Here is a 21591-nt window from a genome sequence, read left to right as displayed (position 1 = left end):
CCAACCACTATGTTACGTATAGTTTCTGTATCTTTTTCCTCTCTTACAAGAGATGTGAGGAGCTCCAGGGCAGATGACCCACAGAGATGGCTGGCGGTGTCAGAACAGCTTATTGGGACACAAGTTCTCTCCTCAGCTGCCCCCAGGACCAGATGGTGTTAACAGCAATGGTAGCAGTGGCCCTGATCATGGAATGCTCATAAGCAGAGAAGGTCTACAGAGATGCACCCAGAGAAGGGTGCATCTGTGCACAGCTGTGCCACACCTGCAGTACGGGTACTATTGCATGCAAAAGCTATGGCAAGTGACCCTTTCATGCCACTGCTGTGTGGCCAGTTTGGCTGGCAGAACTTGGCACTGTTACCACCAGTAAGCACTCATGTCCGGCAGCAGGCAAAAGACTAAAAGGCAATATATGAAAGTTAAAGGGTTTCTATATTTGGGGTTGTGACGATACAATGTCTTTGCAATTCATTTTCTTAATGGTTAAACAAACTCCAGGTTCTTGGTATGTGTCTAAGAATAAAAAAAAGTCTGTAAGAACTTGTACTTCCACACTGGACAGGTGTGAAATTACACTTTCCAGAGCTAGGGACTTGCTACTTTTTGGCTGATGCCAACGGTTTTGATTATGCCACACCAAATGTGACAGGTCCAGTGTGACAGAATGAGCATGTTCTCCATCTGAAAACACCTTCATAGCATCACAGCTCTGAGACAGCTAAAATTTTTGCATTAGAATTTCTTCAGGCAAGAAACTAAGGCTACTTTTCTATCCTGCAAATCTTTTAAGCTGACCAACCCCTCTGCTGAGATTTTTGAAATTACACGTCTGACCAAACCCACAGAGGTTATTCAGGGATAGCTTTCAAGCACAGAAAGTTAGTGAGGAAAAGCCATGGATCCTGGAAAGAGGTTTGATTTTTGAGATACTGCGTTCACTACTGACTGGTTTAGGCAGCTCTCATCCAGCATCCATCTGGCCACATTCAGGCCATTACCATTGTCATTCTTTTGTATCCCTTAAGGAGAATGCTCAGCTATTTAACTCCAGACTGGTTTTGGCTACAATGACCAAGCACCTAAGAACCAGGGGAGTTCTTTAATCACAGTACTAGGCATTTACCATAGTTCTAATTAACTCAGGAAAGGATGATCTTATCTTGAAGCACACAAGGTAGGTCACTCAATCCATTGGAATTAACCTGGTTACTTATAACTAAGCACATGAAAAAAGTGACTTTTAAAAATAACCAAAAAGAAGTAAAATGAGACAAGCAAACCCAAGAGAGTCTGGATTTGTACTTGGCCTACATTACAAAAAGTTATCTTATGAAAAGGCTAAGCACTAAGAACTCTATCTAGCATTTCTCAGCAGGACTGATCTTAGAAAAGAATCTTATTTGCATGATATTGTGCAAGTCTTTATAGAACCCCCTCTTTAACAGAGCAGATGCTAACACACCTCTGAATTATGGACTGAACAAAAATCAGTTACTGCTTATGACAGCTCGTACCAGGAACCACTATTACAAGAACTAATGCACATTCAGGCAAAACTTTTCTTCTACAAATTTTCAGCATTTAAATTTTTTTTCTTATTAATATAGATTTTTAACTAGTTCTGAATTGAAGCATGCAATTGAAGTTGAATCATTGCTATTATTTTTAGTTTATTCGAAGCATAGTCTGTCTCTGCTCAGAAGATGACTGGACTGCAATTTATATTGCAAGGGATATTGAAAAATGTTTGCAACAATGCAGTGCATAAAATATGCTGAGAGGGAAAAATGGTCACTTGTTCTCAAATTCTATATTAATTAAAATGCATAAACAGCAAGTATCACCAATTGGGTTGCTGTTTCCCATCCTGATAATGAAGTCTCTCCTCTCCATCACCATTGAGGAGTTATATTTTTACTGTTGCATCAATGAATTCTTCTTTTTAATGGGCACTTAAATCACTGTCTTTATTTCTATATGTAACTATTATATATGCTGTGCCTCAAAGTGGCAGGGAATAACACAGTTTACATACACCTTTAAATCCACGTTGTTTTAGTCCTCCATTTGATTTTACAGTTCAAGACAAAGCAGAACAGTTGAAAATTATATTCTATTAAGCATAACCACATTGTATGTGGAAAAATAGATTTCATAAATATTAATCTTAAAACAATGAGAAGATATGTATCTGTGAGAGTTTATGAGTGATTATCTCATTTATTAATATTCAAGAAAATGGTCTACAATACAGTCTTTCACTGAGACTGGGATTGTACAGTTGTGTTATGGCAGCATTTTGGATCAAACACTTTGGAGCCACTTCTCAAACACGTAAGTTGTTCTCTGTCTTGGAGGGCCAAAGACCTGCTCAGCACCAACAAAGTTCCTGATAAGTTTTCTGGAATAGTTAACCATAAGTTTTGCTTGGTTGGTCAAGCACAGTCCGGCTTCATTCAATATTTGCACCAGATCAGGACCACCTCCCTGAACCTGTAACAACACGGTTGTACAGAACCTAAAAGAGGTCAACTATAATTGTTATAGAAACTGAGGCAAAAAAAAAAAAAATTGCTGCTGAACTTTCTCCTACTTCTTGTGGACTTTCAATAGTGACCTTCTCAAGTGACTAATTTGACACCGTAACTGGAACCCTATCAATTTATACAGAATATAAATATTTATACAGAATATAAATATTTATACAGAATATAAATTAATAAAAACTAAGAGATGACTCTTAGCACTCAAAGAATCACTTTGCAACTTTAAAGCATTATGGTAGCAATCTTGGAAAGAACAGTTGATAAGTTGCTAAAGACAGTCTGTCCAACCTAAAGACAGTCTGTCCTTACACAAACTTTTACCACAGAACTCTAAGTCAGATTTCAGTTCTGAATATATCCAGAATGAAAAGTGAAATCACAAAAAGAGCTGTCTACTATTATTACTGGAGAGTTCCCAAATGCTGTATTAATGGATCAGTGAAAAGACAAAAAGAAAAGATTGCCTTGACACAGCAGATTTAGCAAGGGTTCATTAAACCTCGTTCACAGATTAAAAAGACTTCTGGCTGGCTCCTCACTGAAAGCCTACAGAAAAAAAATAGTAACAAATTTGCCCATCAGCGAGAAATACACCTAATCCACTAACAAATGCAAGTTGGAGTCACTGAGAATAAACTAATCTGTCCTAAATGAAACCAGTGTTTGCCATGGATAATAGGTAAATAATGGGAACTAGAAGAGTCTTCCCATTAAAGCCACTTTGGAAGATTATTTTTTGGTTTCAAAGCAATCCTCAAATCTATTCAAAAACCACCACAAGTAAAGCAGCTGCAACTCAACTGTGCGAAGTCTTCTCAGAGGTAATAAGAAACAAAGCTTGGGATCTTCACTGACAGAAACACAGTATATATCATATCACAGCATATCATAACACCATTAATTAGAACAGTGAAATAAAGAACAAGTATTTGAAAAAACATCAAATCCAAAAATTGAGTTTCTTTCATGAGAGGTCATTATTCTCTTTCTTGCTTGAAAATTTCTGTCCTGCAAGCTCTAAATTTTTCGGGACATCTGGGCGCAGATTGAACTGATATGCACTGAATTATATGACAAGGCTGTCTCTGTGACTGACGAAAACAAAAGGATGCAGCAGAAAGGGAAATTTCATGTGATCAATCATACCTTTGTCCTAAGAGCAACTTTCTTACTTCAGTACACATTATATTACAGTGTATCTAGTTCATCTGGAGGACTTGTTTCTGTGTATCTGGTTTATCTGGAGAATTTGTTTCTGTGTGAGAACTCTAGTAATTTGCAATTCTTCATTAAACATTTTTTATTGTTATCTGAGAATAATGTTATCACAGGTAGATAGAAGTACTGCATTATTAAGAAGGTGGTCAACTCATAAATGAAAGTGACTATAATATGCGTGAGAAAAAAAGAAAAAGAAAAAAAAAGGAAAAAAAAGAAAACAGGTGTCTCTGCTGTTTAGGATTCCTTCCACACTTTCCACTTCCTTAATATTTGGTTTCAGCTGCTTCCGTGGCACAGCTACACTCAAAGCCTAATTCTAGTTCTTTCAGAAGCCCTTCCTGGAGGGATAGCACTTTAGGGTCAGGGCTAGTGATGAAAAGTTACCAAAAACTCAAAAAGAAAAGTAAAAATCACAGAACTGTTGAAGTTTGAAGGGACTGCAATCCAGAGGTTCAGCTATAGATTAGTTTCCTAGTTTCCTTTTCCACTGCTGATCTGACGATATTTGACAGTGCTTTTGTCAATACTTTATGTGCTCCTCCAAGCAAAGGTTTAACTGCACAAAGCAGAAGTATTTCAGCTGTTTTAAAAACATCTGAAGCCAGAATTTAAAAGCATCAAGACAAGGCGAAGAAAAAAACCAGGATCCCCTGACTCCACAACTGAACTCAAAAGTGTGCATTAATCGTCAACCAGAACATGTCCCCTATCTGTAGATACAGATACATACAGATAGGGGACTATCTGTAGCTTGTTTGTCTAGTGTTTAACATCAACAAAATGTCTCCCCTCCTCAATGTGAGATATCCCCTTGCATTTCACCATTGCTTTTCACCATTGCCCTCAATTATAACATGTCCCCATGTCACCACGTCACACAGAAAAATTTTTCCCACTTCTGAGCCAGCCCCACTGCATGACCACGTTCTTCCAAGGAAAGTGCTAAATTACTGTCCCTCTGATTTTTCCTATACATCTGCAACTGTAGAAATAGAGTAGTGAGTCACTTTGGTATCTCACTGATAAAATATTGAATTTGGTTAGCAATCAATATATCTCCTCCTTCCTATATGAATATTCTAAAGAAAATATAAAAGTATAAATATTTAATTATTCCATTTGAAACTGCAGTTGAATTATTGATGTATTACAAAATCATCAGCAAGGTACTGTAGGATTGTGTGGTTCTTCCCTTCCACTGATACAGCCAGCTGAGCATAGTAAAAACACAAACTGGTAACACACATATTAGAAGGCTTTTCAGTCTTAGCAAAGTATGACAACAGCAAATGTGAATACTAAAGTGGCCTTGTGTCAGATACACTGTTCCCTCTAGTCACATTTTCTGAATTATCTGGTTTCTCAGTATCTTTTTATAAATTAAAGCACCTAAATAACTTCACTTTAGTCGCAAGCATGAAAATACTAATAAATCTCTGCCATAAAACACATCAGAGATACAGAGAATACACAGAGTGGGTAGTAATTGAGATATTGCAAGAAATATTTGGCTCAGCAGTTAAAAACCATGCAAGACTGAAAGCAAAATTTATATACCCCAGACAGGTTGCTTTGATATGTGGGAAATCAAATCCAGTTAGTACACCTGTGTTTGTTATGCCTGCCCATTCATGTCAAAGAGAAACCACAGCCTTTCCCCTCTCCTCACTGAAAAGACCACCGCCTTTTTTGGGCACAAATGTGTTGTTGGCATAAGAATTATCTAGTGCTTAGCAATTATAAGGGTGTCCTACAAGAAAAATAAACAAAGACTTCAGAGTATCACTTCAATTCAAGGGAACAATTTCCCCACGTAATAACTCTACATGAAACACCGAAGAGAAAGACGCAATCGCCAACTGGTATTCAGAAGAAGCAGAGAGTCAAGCTAAGTTTATGCAAAGATAAGAGGTACCTCACCTAGCAGAGAAGAGAGAGATAATGTGAGAGGGAAGGCTTTGAGTTCATTTGACAGTTGCATTTAGGCAGTATAAATCTTCCCTGGCTGCCCAGGATGCACTCCAGCACAGTCCCCCAGCCCTGGCCTTTAAGTCTGAATGCTGTCAGAGTGCTGGTTTTGAGATCCTCCAATCTGGCAATCTGCAGAGCATTCCATGACACACTTAAAAATCAGGAGGATTTGGTACCTAGACATAAATTAGTCAATGCCCTTCCATTCTTACAACAGTGGCCCCAACTGTTTGTTTTTTTCAGTTCCAGAAGAGATCCAGCTAGCTCTCCTCTCCATTTATTTACAGTAACCATTACAACTACTCATTCCATTCCTGTCTAAGGATGGCCCTTTACAATAATATTTTACAGGCTCCAAAAGTGTGCAAAGCAAGGCAACGACCTGCCCTTACACCTCTTTGTGTTCTTCTTTTCACTGCCAATTCCAATATGCAGTCATCTGAACGTAAAAAGCTTTACAGAATGCTCTCCTCAGCTAATCAAATCCCTTCACACTTCCATCTGTAATACAGGTGGGTCACAAAAGTCCATTAACATAAATACTCAAAGTATTTTTTTGGATAGTAGGTGGAGTGTGAATTTCTGGTATACTCTTACTGGGAACAACAGGAGATATTTTGGATAGGATTAAAAAAAGAAAAAACAAACACATTTAAGTGATTTAGGAGCTTACACGCCAGCAACTTACAGTGAATTCTGTATTCCTGCATGTCTACTTTCACACTGATTTTGCATGACTAAAAGCTTTTGTGTAATCTTTGATGGTTGCATTCTTAATACCTGTGAGACTGGCGCAACTGTGCAGCAAGTCACAAAGAACCAGGCTGGCACCACAGCTGACACAGTTTCACACAAACCTGCTCACACTCAGGAGTGTTTAATATCTATCTGCACTAGATAAAGACATATTTTATCTCCTCCAGATGGAGTAACACAGTCTAATGTACAGTAATTTGCTGCTTTGAGGACACATTTTAGCAGATCCAGGAATACAAACACATTGCTGAGACCAGCTGCTAGAAACCTCCCTCCTTCCCCCCAGAGGATTTAGCCATTCATCAGGCCTGGGTTAGCTAACAACATTTTCAGGTGTTGCAATGGCATCTGTAACCTTCAGGTTACAATCTGAAGAGATGTCTACTTGATTTGATTGTCAGGCAAGGCTCAGATCTAATGTGTCTGAGTTTTAACTGTACTGATTACAATATGTTTTGGCCCTCTGGTCTCTTGAAATGTTTAAATCAAAATATAATTTTGCTTTGTTCTCAGAATGTAAAGTTGGAAGTTATAGCCTGATTTTTACCATACACACATTTCACTCAGAAAATGATTTGCACATCAAAATTTCACTCAGTGAAATTAAGACTATGTTCTCCTTTCTCTTTTGCGCTTAAACTGGAACTGAACATGTTTCTCTACTTTAAAAAAAAAGCATACATATATACAAGGTTTTGGCTTGGGTTTTCTGTGGTTTGATGTTTTGAAATTATTGAGGGGTTTTTTTTGCTTCTCACATGTCAAGACAACTTGAAAAGATATTTACTCAGAACTGTAGCAAAATACAGTGTTCACATTCTTAGTGCGGGGGCTTCGCCTCGCAGATGTACATTAAGGCTTTCAAAGAAACTGTGCATGCAGATTCTGAATCTGTAACACTCAAGAATGTAAAAAAAGCAACTTGCAAAAAATTACTGCATTCCAAGAGGGACCTGTTGGTTCAGTACTGCAACTACTTAACTCTTCCCCTTTCCCACTGTAAAGACAAAGGCAAGGAGGAGGCATGCAGGGTTAGGAATGCAGATCAGAGTGTCATCAGTTAAGCCTGGGGCAGAAGCCTGCTCCCATAAAACAGGTAACAAATACTAAAAATACAAAATTTGTGTGTAACAAATACACACAAATACTACTCCCTTTTTTGTTGTTAGGTTCACCCCTCTGCACATTCTGACACGGCATATTCTACCCAGGTGGTCACCTCCAGTGGCAAAGAAGACAGCTGGTACAGAGCAGTTTCAGAGTGGGTAACATGGATTCATTAGACCAAAGACGTCACATGAAAGAAACAAAGTAACTAATCTATGCACTTAGAAGAAAAGGATGGTCAAGGAGTAGATCCAAATATATCAATCAGTACCAGGTATAATGAATGCGCAAAAAGGTTTGTTCCAGAATGGTTTTGACCAATGATCAGCTATAGCACAACAAGCCCTGCAACACAAAGTTTACCCAAACATCTGAAAACTGTCCACCGCCATCTTGCTTTGTACAAATAACACAGGTATTGCCAAAACTGATATAAAAAGGTGACTTCTAAGTCATACAACAAACACGATCACAGGGCAAGGAATTTTGGTATCACCTCCCCTCCGAAACAGTACCTCCTGGCAGCTGAGCTTCCCAGCATGCACACAGGAGAATGCTAGAGTATTTCTAGAACTGGAAGTTCTGACAGAGTATACAAAACAATAATTTCCCTTATGCACTGGTCCAGGGACATTTTGGTGCCTAAACAAGTCATGCCCCACCATTAGCATTTTACAAAGAGAAAATATGGCTAACAAACTACAAAGCACCTATGCACACACAATACAAAATTACAGGTGTGCACAGCCCACCTCATGACCACTAAAGCTCAATAACAAACTTCCAAATCTACAAGTCATTTATCTGTGCCCTCCCATGGAGGAAATTCATTGTCCTGCTTAAGTTTGCCAAAACTGGAACCACCAGTATTCTGACTCTTAATGTAAACTGCCTCCTATTTAATCCAAGATAACACAAAATAGAAATGGAAACAAGTGACATCTGCCAGCAGGAAAAGGGAATCAAATACTGTTCTAAAATGAAGATTTTCAAAGGAACAGCTAATTTATTTGCTAACCCCAGCATTCAATCATGCAGCCTCTGTTGCAAGCACTGATGTGTGTGAAACACTAACCTTCATCACTTCAACTTGCAGGTCTTCATTGAGCGAAGGAGTCACTTTGACAGCATTCAGCATCTGATTAAGCAACTGTTTCTCATCGGAGTCTGTTTCCACGGATACAAACCTCTCATCAGACAGCAGCTTCTGCAGAGAGAAAATGGCAATGTACATGTTGAGACAAAAACTGCCTCCGCAAAGTACTGCAACTAAACCTATTAGCACTGGGTACTAGGGTGGTTAGGCTTTCTGGGTAAAAATTTCAAATGAATCCAGTAATATAAAATATAAGAAAAATAGCAAAACTGGGAGATCTGTGTCATGTCAGCTGCCATTCTGGTATCATCTTTCCCCATCCCAGTTCTCCGGTGTCCAGAAGAAAGCATACATCAGTGACTGATACTTCAAATAATGTCCTCAGCAAAACCTCTCAGTATCTCAGAAGCTGGGAGAGACTGGAACCTTTGCAGCTCCCCAGACCCTCAAAACAACAACAACAAATTAAAAAACCCCACTCAGGCTAGTATCCTGGGATTACACTAGTGCTATCAGATGCCCTGCCCAACAGGAGACAGTCACCGATCATTCCAATTACTCCAATAGCATACAGAGCACAAGTGCTATGGAGGTGTCACTTCTGATCGCTGACAAGATGTGTTTTGTGTCATTCAGAAGTTCACTGTTAATGGATACAATCAAGTCCTCGGACAAAGAGTACAGGTAACAAGTGACTAACAAAAACACACATAGAAACCAACCTAAGCTGAGGTGATACCAAAATTCCTTGCCCTGCCATTGGGTTGGTTGAACTGAATTCAATACAGACTGGCTGAATTTCAGACTGAATATTTTAGTCTGATCAGATTTACCTTGCCCAGTACCTCAGAAACTATCTCCTGACATTGTCAATGGCACTATTTCCTTGGAGTTCTACCAGAAATGTCTCTTCCATTTAGTTTGTAACCACCTTCATGGGTGTCTCTGATTAGTGGCAGGCATCCTGCAATGGATGTACCCACACAAGTCATTTCCCAGCTCCTATCTTCTCAGAAGATCCCACAACAGAGCAAAACTGCTTGTCTTAGATCCCAGGAACACAACCTTGCTCTGTCCTAGTAGAGACTTTGCACAGCCCACTTCCCCCTGTACGTTTTTCATCACTTTTGTACTGATGTTCCTCCTCAGCTTCAACCCTGTAGCACATTTCGCTGGTTCATTCCTACTTCTTATTTTCTATGCTTGTACTGGTTTTGGCTGGGATAGTGTTAATTTTCTTCACAGGAGCCCAAAGAGTGCCGTGTTTTGGATATGTGACCAAAACAGCACTGATAACACACCCATGTTTTGCTATTGCTGAGCAGAGCTTACACAGCATCAAGGCTGCCTGTTTCTCAGACTGGTTCCCCAGCAAGTAGGCTGAGGGTGCAGAAGAGTTTGGCAGGGACACAGCTGGGACAGCTGATCCCAACGTGACCAAAGGGATATCCCAAACCATATGACACTGCTCAGAAACAACAGCCAGGCAAAGGAGGAAGTGGAGGGGACAGAGACTTTCAGAGTTAAGGCATTTGTCTTCCAACGTAACTCTTACACATGATGGAGCCCTGCTTTCCCGGAGATGGCTGAACACTTGCTGCTCCATGGAAAGTGGTGAATGAATTCCACATATTCTTTTACTTGCATATGCAGCTTTGCTTTTGCTATTAAACTTTGTCTTAGTCCACAATTTTTCTCACTTTTACCCTTTTTGATTCTCTCTCCCACACCTCTGAGAGGGAAGGAGTGAGTGGGTAAAGCTGAACTGCCAGCCAGGGTTTAATGCACAATGTTTTAAAGCATTTCCCACATACCAGAATATCAATTGTTTTAGCACTGTACAGCCTGATGAGATCTAACTCAATCTGAAATGAAAATAATGGGGTTTGCTATATAAAGAAGAATGTTTAGTTCAGTATGGGAAATATGGAGCTGTTGGAAGAAGAGAAGACTGGAGAAGAGAAGGCTCAGGGAGGATCTCATCACCATATATAAGTATCTGAAAAGTGTTTGCAAAGAGAACAGACAGGAACTTTTCAGTGATGCCCACTGACAGGACATGAAGCTATGGGCACAAACTGGAACACAGGTTTCCTCTGAACACTAGGAAAAAATTTACTATAAGGGTAATCAAGCACAGGTTGTCCAGGGAACTTGTGCTGTCTCCACCCCTGGAGCACCTCTTTTCCAGTCTGAACAGTCCCAGCTCTCAGCCCTTCCTCATAAGACAGATGCTCCAATCCCTTTGTTATCTTAGCAGTCCTTCCCTTCTACAACCACACTGTGCCCCAATACGGGGCACTCTCTAACCAAGCGTCTGACACCTCCTATGCTGGATTAAGTGAATTTGAATGATCCACTTACACCCTTATATTCCCAGAACAACTTCATTCTTGCCCTCCAAGGAAAAAAATTATTTTTGGAAAATGGATTTTATGCCCCAGCAGTGTGCCAGCCTTTTCCACAACTAGCATCCCCCTAGTGAAAGTATTTACTGACTCGTACTCATTTGTCCAATCAAAAGAACAATAAACTGCTTTAGTTTTTATACTGTCAAACCCAGGAGAGTCTTTTTGTTGCTTGTGCTGCACTGCTGTTTTCTTTTGTAATTTCATAGACTTTCAAATCAGATGTTGTTTCTACTGTTTTCAGTGTACAAAAAACCCAGGAAAGTGCCCACACATAAAGAACACAGCACGCAGATCCTTTATGCACCTCTCTATCTTCCAAGCACTGCTGTCCTCTCTTCTAATCAAAGAAAACAGCAAGTCTAAGCTTAGTTTCTAAGATGCTTAGCAGTGGCAAACTTTCTGGGAGTAGCACAGGGCCCACAAGGAAGAGTACATCCTGCATTTCACTGTTGAAATCCAGGACCTACCACCTATCTGCAAAACATTTTCAGCTTCTACAAAATCACCAGCCTTTACTTGTATCCTAACTTCTGAACACTGTTACAGAAACACGAACATTATTGTTAGGTTCACCCGAGGACAGACACTTTTTCTGTACTGTTTTTCAAAAGAAAAGCCTAGATTTTCTTGACACCCACCACCTGCCAACACACACTCCAAAGCCATACCTGCATCCCTGCTAGAGCCTGTTGGGCCAGCTTCATGCTCTTCGATTCCAGAGCCAGTTGAAGAGGAAGGAGACACTTCTCCCTGTGGAAAATTTAAAAAAAAAAAAAAAAAAAAAAGTGAGAGGGAACAATGCAACTAAAATTGGTATTCAAGTAACATTCCAGAAGGGCTGTATCAGTTTCAGAAAGATCACGCTTGCATACAGTAGTCAAAGGTAATTTCACAATTCTGCGAAGCACTTTTACCCTCTAAAGAAAGATGGCATATTTCTTCACACATTGCTAAGAATGGCCTTTTAATTGAAATTTCACAAAATACTTCACAACTGTTAGCCCTCTGTGTGTATGCATGAACATGCAAAGCATAAAGAAGGGATTGGTTCACAACTCACTAGTGGTCTTTCAACTCAGCATGTTGAGCATTACACTTCATTTATTTTCTGTTTAATATTCAAGTTTCCAGAAAAGTAGTTTCATAATCCACTTTCTATTAGTTGATTTTCAGTCTATGGCCTCCTCTACAGCACAATGTGCAATGGCATGTTAGCTCCCTCCAACTAAAAATAGTGTAGACTAAAGCATATGAACACTGATTTTGGTTTACACCTGAATTAGCATGTGCTACAATTATAACTTAGCTGTACTCTGATTACATAATAACACAATTTTAATATTAATATAAATTATTAAATAGGATATTATTTTAGATACTTCTGATTCAGTGCTCAGATACCAAATTTATTTAATTAGGTGACCAAATCAAACAGTGCCCTAAGCTGTGACTTCTCTCTTTACTCCTTGCTCCACATCAGAGAAGGGCTGCAGCATCTGATGAACACCTAATAATAACAAGCCCTTTAAATCCTGCTAGTCAGCAGGAAACTCATTCCTGATCAGAGATACTCAGCCCATGCCCAACTGCAGCTCCCTGAAGGTTTGCACTTCATTAGGTTACATACCATAATAGGCACTTAGACGTTCATAGAGCCTATTTTTTGCATTTGTGTAGACATATTTGCTTATGGCAAACCATTTGTACCAGCCCTTAAGAGTCTCAGCACTCTAACTGTCTGCATTCCACCCCAAGGAGCCCTTGAGGAATCACATTAATTTCCTCCCCATGGAGACAAATGTGTGCAAGCTAAGAAGAAAACAACTACATGAGTCTCTTCTTACCCAGCTGGAAATCAATAATCCTTCCTTCACAGCTCGCTAAGGAGAAGCCCTAGACTAGAGCAATAGTGATTACTGACGTTTCAGAGGCATTGTCAAAGCTACCCAAAGTCATCCACAGTCTGCTCATAACCTACCAGCCTCTCACTCAACTGGCAGTCTACAACCTGAACTTTCTTTTTATAAAAACATAAATGAAGATTACTGAACACTGGCTATTTACCTTTGGGGAACCTAGCTTGTAACTCATCCAGTGGATCCTGCTTGCAGAGGGCACTGATTTTTCACTCTGAAAATCAACTCTTTTGAGTTTGTTCAGTTATTATTCCTTTCTCTCCACCTTTCCCCTCAAAACCCACAAATCACAAGCTACCCCAAGGGGCAAAGATCTTCTATTTGCTCTTTGAAAGGCAACCCCTTCGTTTAATGATAAATTAAGGACTTGAGAGTCACAGTTAAGCAAGTTCACGTCACCCAGTTAAGCAATATAGCAAGCTTCTGTACTTGGCAAATATTCTTAAGAATCTGCAGGTCTTTTAATTTTTACCTTCTTCACAGGTTATGGGAACTTGTAAAAGGCCACTTGGCATAACACTACAGTAGTTTTTTAAAAGAAACATGAATTCTAAAGAACTTGAAGCAGACTACACGCATATCTTAAAATAGGTTTCTAACTAAAAGCTAACCATTTGCTCCATTTAGGATATTCTGAGAAACAGGCAGGCACAAAGCCCAAATTTCTCAGAAGCTCCTTTCTTGAATGTTTTTGGAATCAATTTAGCTCGAAGGACTCTTGAAACCTGTGAGCGTAGCATCCAAAACTACAGAGCTTCTAGAAAATATTTCCTCATAAGAGTGGCATACAATCCAGATCTACAGAAGCTGCCAAAACATCTGCTCCATGGTTTAGACAGCAATCTTCTAGCCAGTACAGAGCTGGCTATCACCTACATATCCAACACCAGTTTTTCCTGGATCCAAGAACATATACAGCATGCAGGCAGAGTGTGAAAGCGAGGTGCCACAGCAATACATCTCTAATCCAGAAAGCACCTTTAGGTGCTAACTTTTACATTGTGATTTTGTTACATGCCCTCTGTTAAAGAAGTTTTCATCATCACCCTCTGGGGGAGAACTCACATATGAAATCAGCAGATCAACAGGTGCCAAAACAAGGTACCTGTGCATTAGCTGGTACTCAATCAGCCAGAAACAGACAGGAAAAAAGAAGGAAAAGAAATTACTACAGTGTATAGTACTAACTGAAGGATGCTAAAAACTGATGGTTGTTTAGACCTGCATCTCTTCTGGGCAGAACACCACATTTTTTCAGACTTTCTACAGATTTTTGCAACAGCATATAAACATTTTGGGCATTATTAATACAGAACAAACTTATTCTCACATTAAAGTGGAGGAAGACTGGGAGGAGAGGGGAAAATGAAGAATGTCATAAGTCACTGCAGTGGATCCAGTTCAATTTCATGATAATGAAGACAGGTGGGAGCTCCTATGGCTTATGTGTAGCTACCCCGCACATCAGCATGTTGCCTGCCATCTGTCATCACATACTGCAATGAGCAGAGAACAATGAGAGCTTTGAGATATGTCCCAAAAAGAAGAGCAAAAAATGACAAACAGGAGGATGGAAATTAGAACAGATTCAATTAGCTGAACTTCCCATCCTTGCTAAAAATGTTTAACTGAAAATCTAATTAAGGTTGCTGCAGACTGTGCACTGTATTCTTGGAGAAAATTAATTGCCATTGTGTCATTTCCTGTTCTCATTACACACTCAGTCAATTAAACCTTTAGCATTTCTATGCTACAGCTATAAAACACCTGCAGAGATATCTTATAATGTTTGATTAGCTTGAGCACCTTCCACACTTCAGTTCAACCTGCCATTTAAATGCATCATCTGATAGCAGGAGAACATGAAGGACACGGCAGATAATCCTCAAGCAGAATGGGAGAGAATGATGCAAATTAACACAGGCAGTCCCTCCCAAGGTCTGAAGAACTGGGCTTGATAAGGCTGCACAAGAGGGAATGCAGACCAGAATTAGCTCAATGGATTTGAATGCAATGAAGTAAGAGAATGAAGTTTCCTCTTATACCTTGCAGTCCTTTTATAATTCCACACTGTTTTGAGCGGTCCCCCGCCACAGGATCTCACTGCTTACTGCACCGTCTGCAGTTCTGTACTGTTAAGTGACAATTCATCCAGGTTTTGCAGGGCTACACATGTAAGGCATTTTACATAAGTGAAGTTCTCAGAATAAGCTGGTGCACAACAATATACTTCAAAACATGTTTAAGAACATTCTCCATTTACAGAATGTACAGAAAGTAGTTTCACACTCTAACTCTTAAGTATCCATACTGTTGCATGCCAGTGTGGACATACATACTACATACAGTTTGAGGCACAAATACCAACTTAACCCTGACTGAAACACATCAAGTACAACACAGAGGGAGAATGAAAGGAAGGGAACACCTTTGACTTGGATGAGGAGAAGCTGCCTGCCAGGGCAAGCAAAAAGCTCAGCAACAAAACCAAGTGTGTAATCCAGGACCAGCACCTCCCAGAGCACAGGCTGCCCCTTCTGAGCTACCCCACTCCGAGACTGTCAGCTTTGCCAACTGCAGAATGAGTCATGAGAACAAATACAGCTTTTATATTCAGCATGCTATGTTATAATAACCTTTCCAGTTGTCTGAGCTTGCTGTGGCTCATCAACCAACCTCTTTCCCTGCAGGTCAGGAATAAGGGATGCTATAAGAGGTCAGTCAAAACAGACTGCCAGAAAGGTCAGAGCAAGACAAATTACTATTGTAAGTAGAGAGATCATAAAAATCTTTCTATTCTCATTGTAATGACAAAAAAGCCTTTAGTGAGAAAAGAATAACAGCACATTAATTCACTCTCGTGACCAAAACTGTAATGAAATAATCGTAACTCCTTGTTGTTAATGCCTGGAACAGTCTCACAGCACACCTTCCCCTCCCTGACTTAGGGAAAGGGGCATAATAAATGAAGCATTCTTCCCTTCATGCAAATGGTGATAATCATATTATTTTTAATCCAATTTCTGAAAATTAAAGATTAAAAATAGGACAGCTCTCTGCATTATCTTCTCTTGCTTTCACGGGGCCAGGGGTGGACAACTTGGTGTGCCGCGACCTTCCTAGAGAGAGCGTCCTGCAAGTAACAGCTCTTCAGGGGTGGTCGCAGGCCTCCCTGGGCAGTAGGTGACTTCAACAAGTGTAGCAACTTCTCTGCTACGAGTGATTCCAGCTCTTGTGTTTCAGCTCTTTGTAAAATCACCCAGGGCAAACTCGGGGACAGAGAGACAGGAGGCTCGTTTGGCTATTCCAGAGAGGTAGCCTTTATTGTCCAGCAGTCCCTGTGAAGGGGAGGCCAGGGACAAAGGCTCCCTAGTCAGGGGCAGAAACAGGGGATTTTTATGGGAAAGGCAGGGGGTGGGGTAGAAACCAACTAGCCAACGGGGTACAGGCTATTACCATACAGAAACAAGGCATGCTGGGGGTGGTTCACTTTGTCACCATGACCCAGAGGAAGGTTGCTTATCTCTGGGGAGAGTCTTTTTTGCACTCAGGCCTCTCTCCTCCAAGGGAGTGCAGAAGGCTCTTGTGTGAAGGGCTCACAGCCCTCCACAATCTTCCTGCTGAAAATTACATAGGAAAAGCAAAATTCAGAACCTCAAGGCCTTATCAGCATGCAGTTTGCATTTCATAGAATAATTCACAACCCAGTCAAAGAACAGATAAGAATTTCATTCACCACTGTTGCCATTTTCTGATACACTGTTTATTAGGCAGGATAACAGTCATAGCAAAAGTCTGACATTTTTTAGTCAGAGTAACCAGCAGCTGAAAAGATCTTCTCCGTCTTGGCAGCTTAAAATGAACAGAGCAGCACAGTGTAATATTATTAGCACCACTTATTCAAGCAGAAGAGTTGGCCCATGATGAGAAAATAAACAGTAAAGACGAATTCTTAGAATTCTGCAAGTACCCACAGCTGCTACCCTTAAGTGCACCAAACAGAAGCAAACACTGTCCTCACACAAAAAGGGATGATTTAATTTACATAAAACAAATTCTAGTATTGTATATACGAACACATGTACGTATAAAAGTGGAAACGTAAATCTTTTTTCCTGTGCTAGTTTGGAGAACATTGATAAAAGATTCCCCAACAATTTCAGGGTTCATAATGGAAGTATTTAAAATCCAGACGAGGAACAGGAAATAAATGCATTCTTTTCCAAGTAACAGCTCTTTAAGAAGCAGGAAGATTTTGAGTCCTTGCTCGCATTCTAGAGAAATGATTCCTGCAGAAATATGATCATCCCACTTAAAAAGAGATTTACAGTCAAGCTCAGAGAGAAGTTTGGACTCCACAGTATATAAATATAGGGCAAGTTCTCCCACCTCCACAATGCAAGAAGTCAAACCAGAGGATTACAACAGACCCCTCCAGCACTAAAATTTGTACCTCTATGCAAGTACAAGTTTGTCAATAGTATTAGAGACATAGTAGAGCAATAGGATAAAAGACAAAATCTGAAGCATTCCAGTTAGAACCCTCCTTTTCAAGAAAAAAGAAAATCAGTTATCTTTATGCCACTGCCACTACAAGACAGTCATGCACCATTAAGCAACTTTGGCGCTACAGTGCTACACGAGAATGAACAAACACTCAGTGTTGCAGTTTACAGGTTCTGCAAAAAAATAAGTTAGGATACCACGTAGATATAAATGCTGACTTGCATCAACAGGACCAGGATTTTACACCAGTTAGTCAGAAGCATAGAGACACCTGTGGGCATGTTTCCCATGTCACGAGATTTGCCTCATATATTTGCACATATCAGGTGAGCTTCCACCTTTGCTAATAACTAAAGAAATTGTAATTCCTGGCTGAAGGCATTTGCATTTTTCTTTCTTATCACTTGCATCTTATTTTTTAAAAAAATCTTATTCTTTTCCTTCCTACAGAGCACAAAACTCTTCACTTTTATCCAGTTACAATGGAAAGGCTTCTTCTCCTCTGACTTAAGGTTAACACTCCTTTTCTTTCACTGTCCGATTTTCTCACCTCAGCTGCTGACATCAGCTGTCTCTCAGAGTTCCGTCCAATACAGTATTTAATTTTTCCTTCCTCTTTTTTTCATGTATTCCTTCTTCCCTTCAATCCTTTTGCTTTTCAAACCAAGACACAAAGTCTTCATCCAACAATTAAATAAGCCTGCCTTTGCAGGGAAATATGAGTTGCTTATCAGAGGATGCTTAATGACACAGGGAAGAGAAAATGAAGAATAATGCCTAAATGTAATTTCACACAGTTTCTTAGCTAGAACTTTAATAATTTTTTTTTTTTTTCCAACCTGGAATCTTGAATGAGATTGCAATTTAAAACTGCTTGGTATTAAAGAAGTGACATAATGGTATTTCTAATCTTTTTTATTTATATCCTTTCCAAGATAAATGAATTTGCCACTGCAGAAGCAGCATAGCTTTACTCATGGGAAAGGCAAACGTGAACTATTTAATCTTTCAGCCAACCCAATGCAGCCAAGACCACAAAATTCATACAATCATAATTAAGTACCTCAACACAGTCACTCAGCTGGAGAGCACTTCTGAGGTCATTTGCCTCCTTGTATACTAGCTAATAACATCTTGATTTCAACAGAAAGTTCCTAGATCAGAGCCTGACACTGTTCTCAAGACGAAAACAAAAGAGAACAAAAATACCCCATAAGCACAAGGCGTACCTTTACTTGAGAGGAAGAGAGAAAGCAAAAGATTCTACACAATATTAAAGTAAGGTGGAGAAGGCCAAAATAATTATCAGATGCTTCCAGTCTCCAAAGCTCTAGTGTAACCTCTCTCTGATATGTTATCATTCCTTTCCCTAGAACATCCACCCCCATAGATATTTGACCTTTGTGCACAAGGAATCATAGCCACTTACAAACTCTGCTCTTAAGGAACTTGATGACACATGTAAACCTCACCAGGTCTTAATTATAAAGCAGTCTATATCCTTTAGGTGATTTTGTTGATTATCATTTGAATTGGAGTATGAAGATGAGGTGACAAGCTGGATTTGCTCAGCCTACAACTTTGAAAGCTTATCAAACTGTTCCATGAAGCTTCTCTTCCCTGTATTTGGTAAGCCTGGAAGGGAAGCTAAGGATTTGTCTAGTGAAAGCACTTTTGTTTCAAAATTTAAGTACACTGAAAATAACAAATAAAATGTCTTATGAGAATTGAGCTTCCATCAGGAGAAGTTTTACAATGCTGGGAGAAAGTAGGGCTAAGGGAATGGAAAAAGAGACACAGAGGTACTATCGCATGGACATCCTGCGAATTGCCTTATTTTCTCCACTGCAGCTGTGAGTTACAGAAGGCAGATGAAGAAATGGGAGAATGAGGTATATTTCTGGTCATTACTAGTTACATTTTAAAGGTCAGTGCTGTAATCTGCAATGCCATTCAACTTTCACAGCAGCTCAGTGCTAAATCTTGACAGACCTAATGGTTGCTAAAAATATCCCCATGTTTGCAGTGCATTACGTAATTTTATACTCACTGCACTTAAGCATATTCAATTTCTTAAGCAAACAAACATTCAAGGAAATGAAAGGCAGTGAAATTCCTGAAGCTTTGTTACTTTGCATGGAATGTAAACAAAGGAAATGTGAGAAAAGACTTTCATTATTCCCACTGACCCCTTCATTTTCAAAACAAAGGAAAGTCATGACTTGCACAGCATCACACAAAGACCAGAGCAGAGTAAAGCATGATTTAGCAGGAAAACAGTCCTCTCAGTTTCAGTGCCACTGCCCCCAACCGTATTTCATTCTCTAAGGCAATTATCAAAAGCCTCATGATGTTCTCCTTCTCTTCTGCAAGCACTGAAAATGATCAAATGTTTAAAACAAACACACACACTGCTATCCCATTAACATCCTTAGACCTTTAGGGCAATATTTCAGTTACATTAGCTGTTAGAAGTCAAACAGTTAAAACCATGGCTGCTCTCATCCTCAGCCCCAGCCAGCTGCTCCCCACTCCCACTCTACCAGCTGCCATGAAGGAAATCAACTTTAGCCCAGCCAAGACTAATTCACTGTGGGCTTTTGTCACAAAAGTAGAATGAATTTTTAGAAAAGTCTATAAAAGGAACAAAGACCCAAGGCAGTGGTGAATATTACCGGTCACTAAAACGAAGAACAGCTGGAAGGGCAGAAAGTTAGTTTCAGAAAGAGCAAGCACTGCCCTTTAAAAAAACCACCACTAAAGGCAAACAAAAAAACCTCAAACACACGAGTAACAGAAACCGTGCACCTTTTCTCATAACAATGGCAAACCTTGCTCAATACATTCAAGAGTCATAACCCCTGCTAATAGGTTTTCAGGGACTCCTGAGGCCTTCCAATACTTTCAGAACCTTGTCTTGATACCAAGAATTCAGACACACTGCATGGAAACTGACCCTACATATCCCTTTCCTCTCCAACACTACCGTCTTTTGGGGTCCCAGAACAGACGCAAAGTTTTGCTGAGATAAAAATACCTGCCCATTAGACAAGAAATAGGGCCACTTACATATCCCAGATTAAACATGCAGATTGATTCAAATACTGTATTAGTGCCACACTGCCTTTCTAAACACTGATTTCTTTCCCTCACCTACTTCTCAACATTAGAACCGGGAGTGCAACATTTTAAATCAAGACCAGTGCATATACGCCATCCGAAACACCAAATGGACTACATAAGTGCCCCCAAAAGCCTGGATCCAGGCTGTAAACTGCCAACGTGGGAGATGCAGGTCATTAATCCACACTGTCACTAGAATCTCTTCTTGGCCAGCTGCCTGCCAGGGAACTCATAATCCACCTGCTGAATGCCAGATAGTGACCATGTAATGGTGGAGCAGCATGAGTCATATCCAGCAGTCACAACCAGGAAGAAAGCACAGAAGCACCTAATGTCAGGTGGTTGTGGCAGCAAGACCAGGAAACAAATTGTTTTAAAAAAAGAGAGAGTAAAATAGAGAGAGAGATATGTGAGAGACAACCATTCCTCCCTCCCCACTCCTTACTTCTGTTCAGGGAATCTGCTATGTATGTATCAGCTTCCCTATCTACTCTCCCCCAGCAGAAAGAAACTAACAGAAAATATGAACAAAATTAAGAGATGGGAGAAGACAGAAACAATGAAATCACAAATGTTTCTTCACAATAGAGAAGGCAAAATGCATCCCAAGACTCAAGTGGATGAATTACCTGCAAAGGTAAGTGGATTGAAAGTCTCCATAGCATTGTCTGTTTGGTGATAATCACACCACAATTACTTCTTTTATTATTTGTTGAGCACATGTAAGGTAAAATGAGTGAGCATGCTGTTTTATTTAAGAGATTATAAACTGCATACTTCTCAAGAAGTATGTCAGATGCAAATCTAGAGATATCAAAAAAAAAAAAAAAAAAAGTAGAACTATCACTTTCATCCCCAAATGTCCATGACTATAGAAAAAGTTCACAAACTGCCCTCAAAAGCTAGCACCAACATGATTAGTACTGGGACACAAA

The 21591-nt window shown here is 39.8% G+C and overlaps 1 protein-coding gene across 1 annotated transcript in view; it reads right to left on the bottom strand.

Annotated features, from left to right (window-relative positions):
• The window catches only part of ARFGEF3 (ARFGEF family member 3), a gene marked incomplete at both ends in the record, with an annotated part of 82421 nt that overhangs the window by 55421 nt on the left and 5409 nt on the right, over positions 1–21591 (bottom strand). The window contains 2 exons of the mRNA XM_082303016.1: positions 8680–8811; positions 11780–11861. Of these exons, the coding sequence (XP_082159142.1) occupies positions 8680–8811; positions 11780–11861 (214 nt within the window). The remainder of the gene's footprint in view (positions 1–8679; positions 8812–11779; positions 11862–21591) is intronic.

The sequence above is a fragment of the Coloeus monedula genome (assembly GCF_965178545.1).
Source record: "Coloeus monedula genome assembly, chromosome: 2".
Taxonomy (NCBI): Eukaryota; Metazoa; Chordata; class Aves; order Passeriformes; family Corvidae; genus Coloeus; species Coloeus monedula.
The sequence above is the reverse complement of the archived record's forward strand: the minus strand, read 5'-3'. Positions and strand labels throughout refer to the sequence as shown.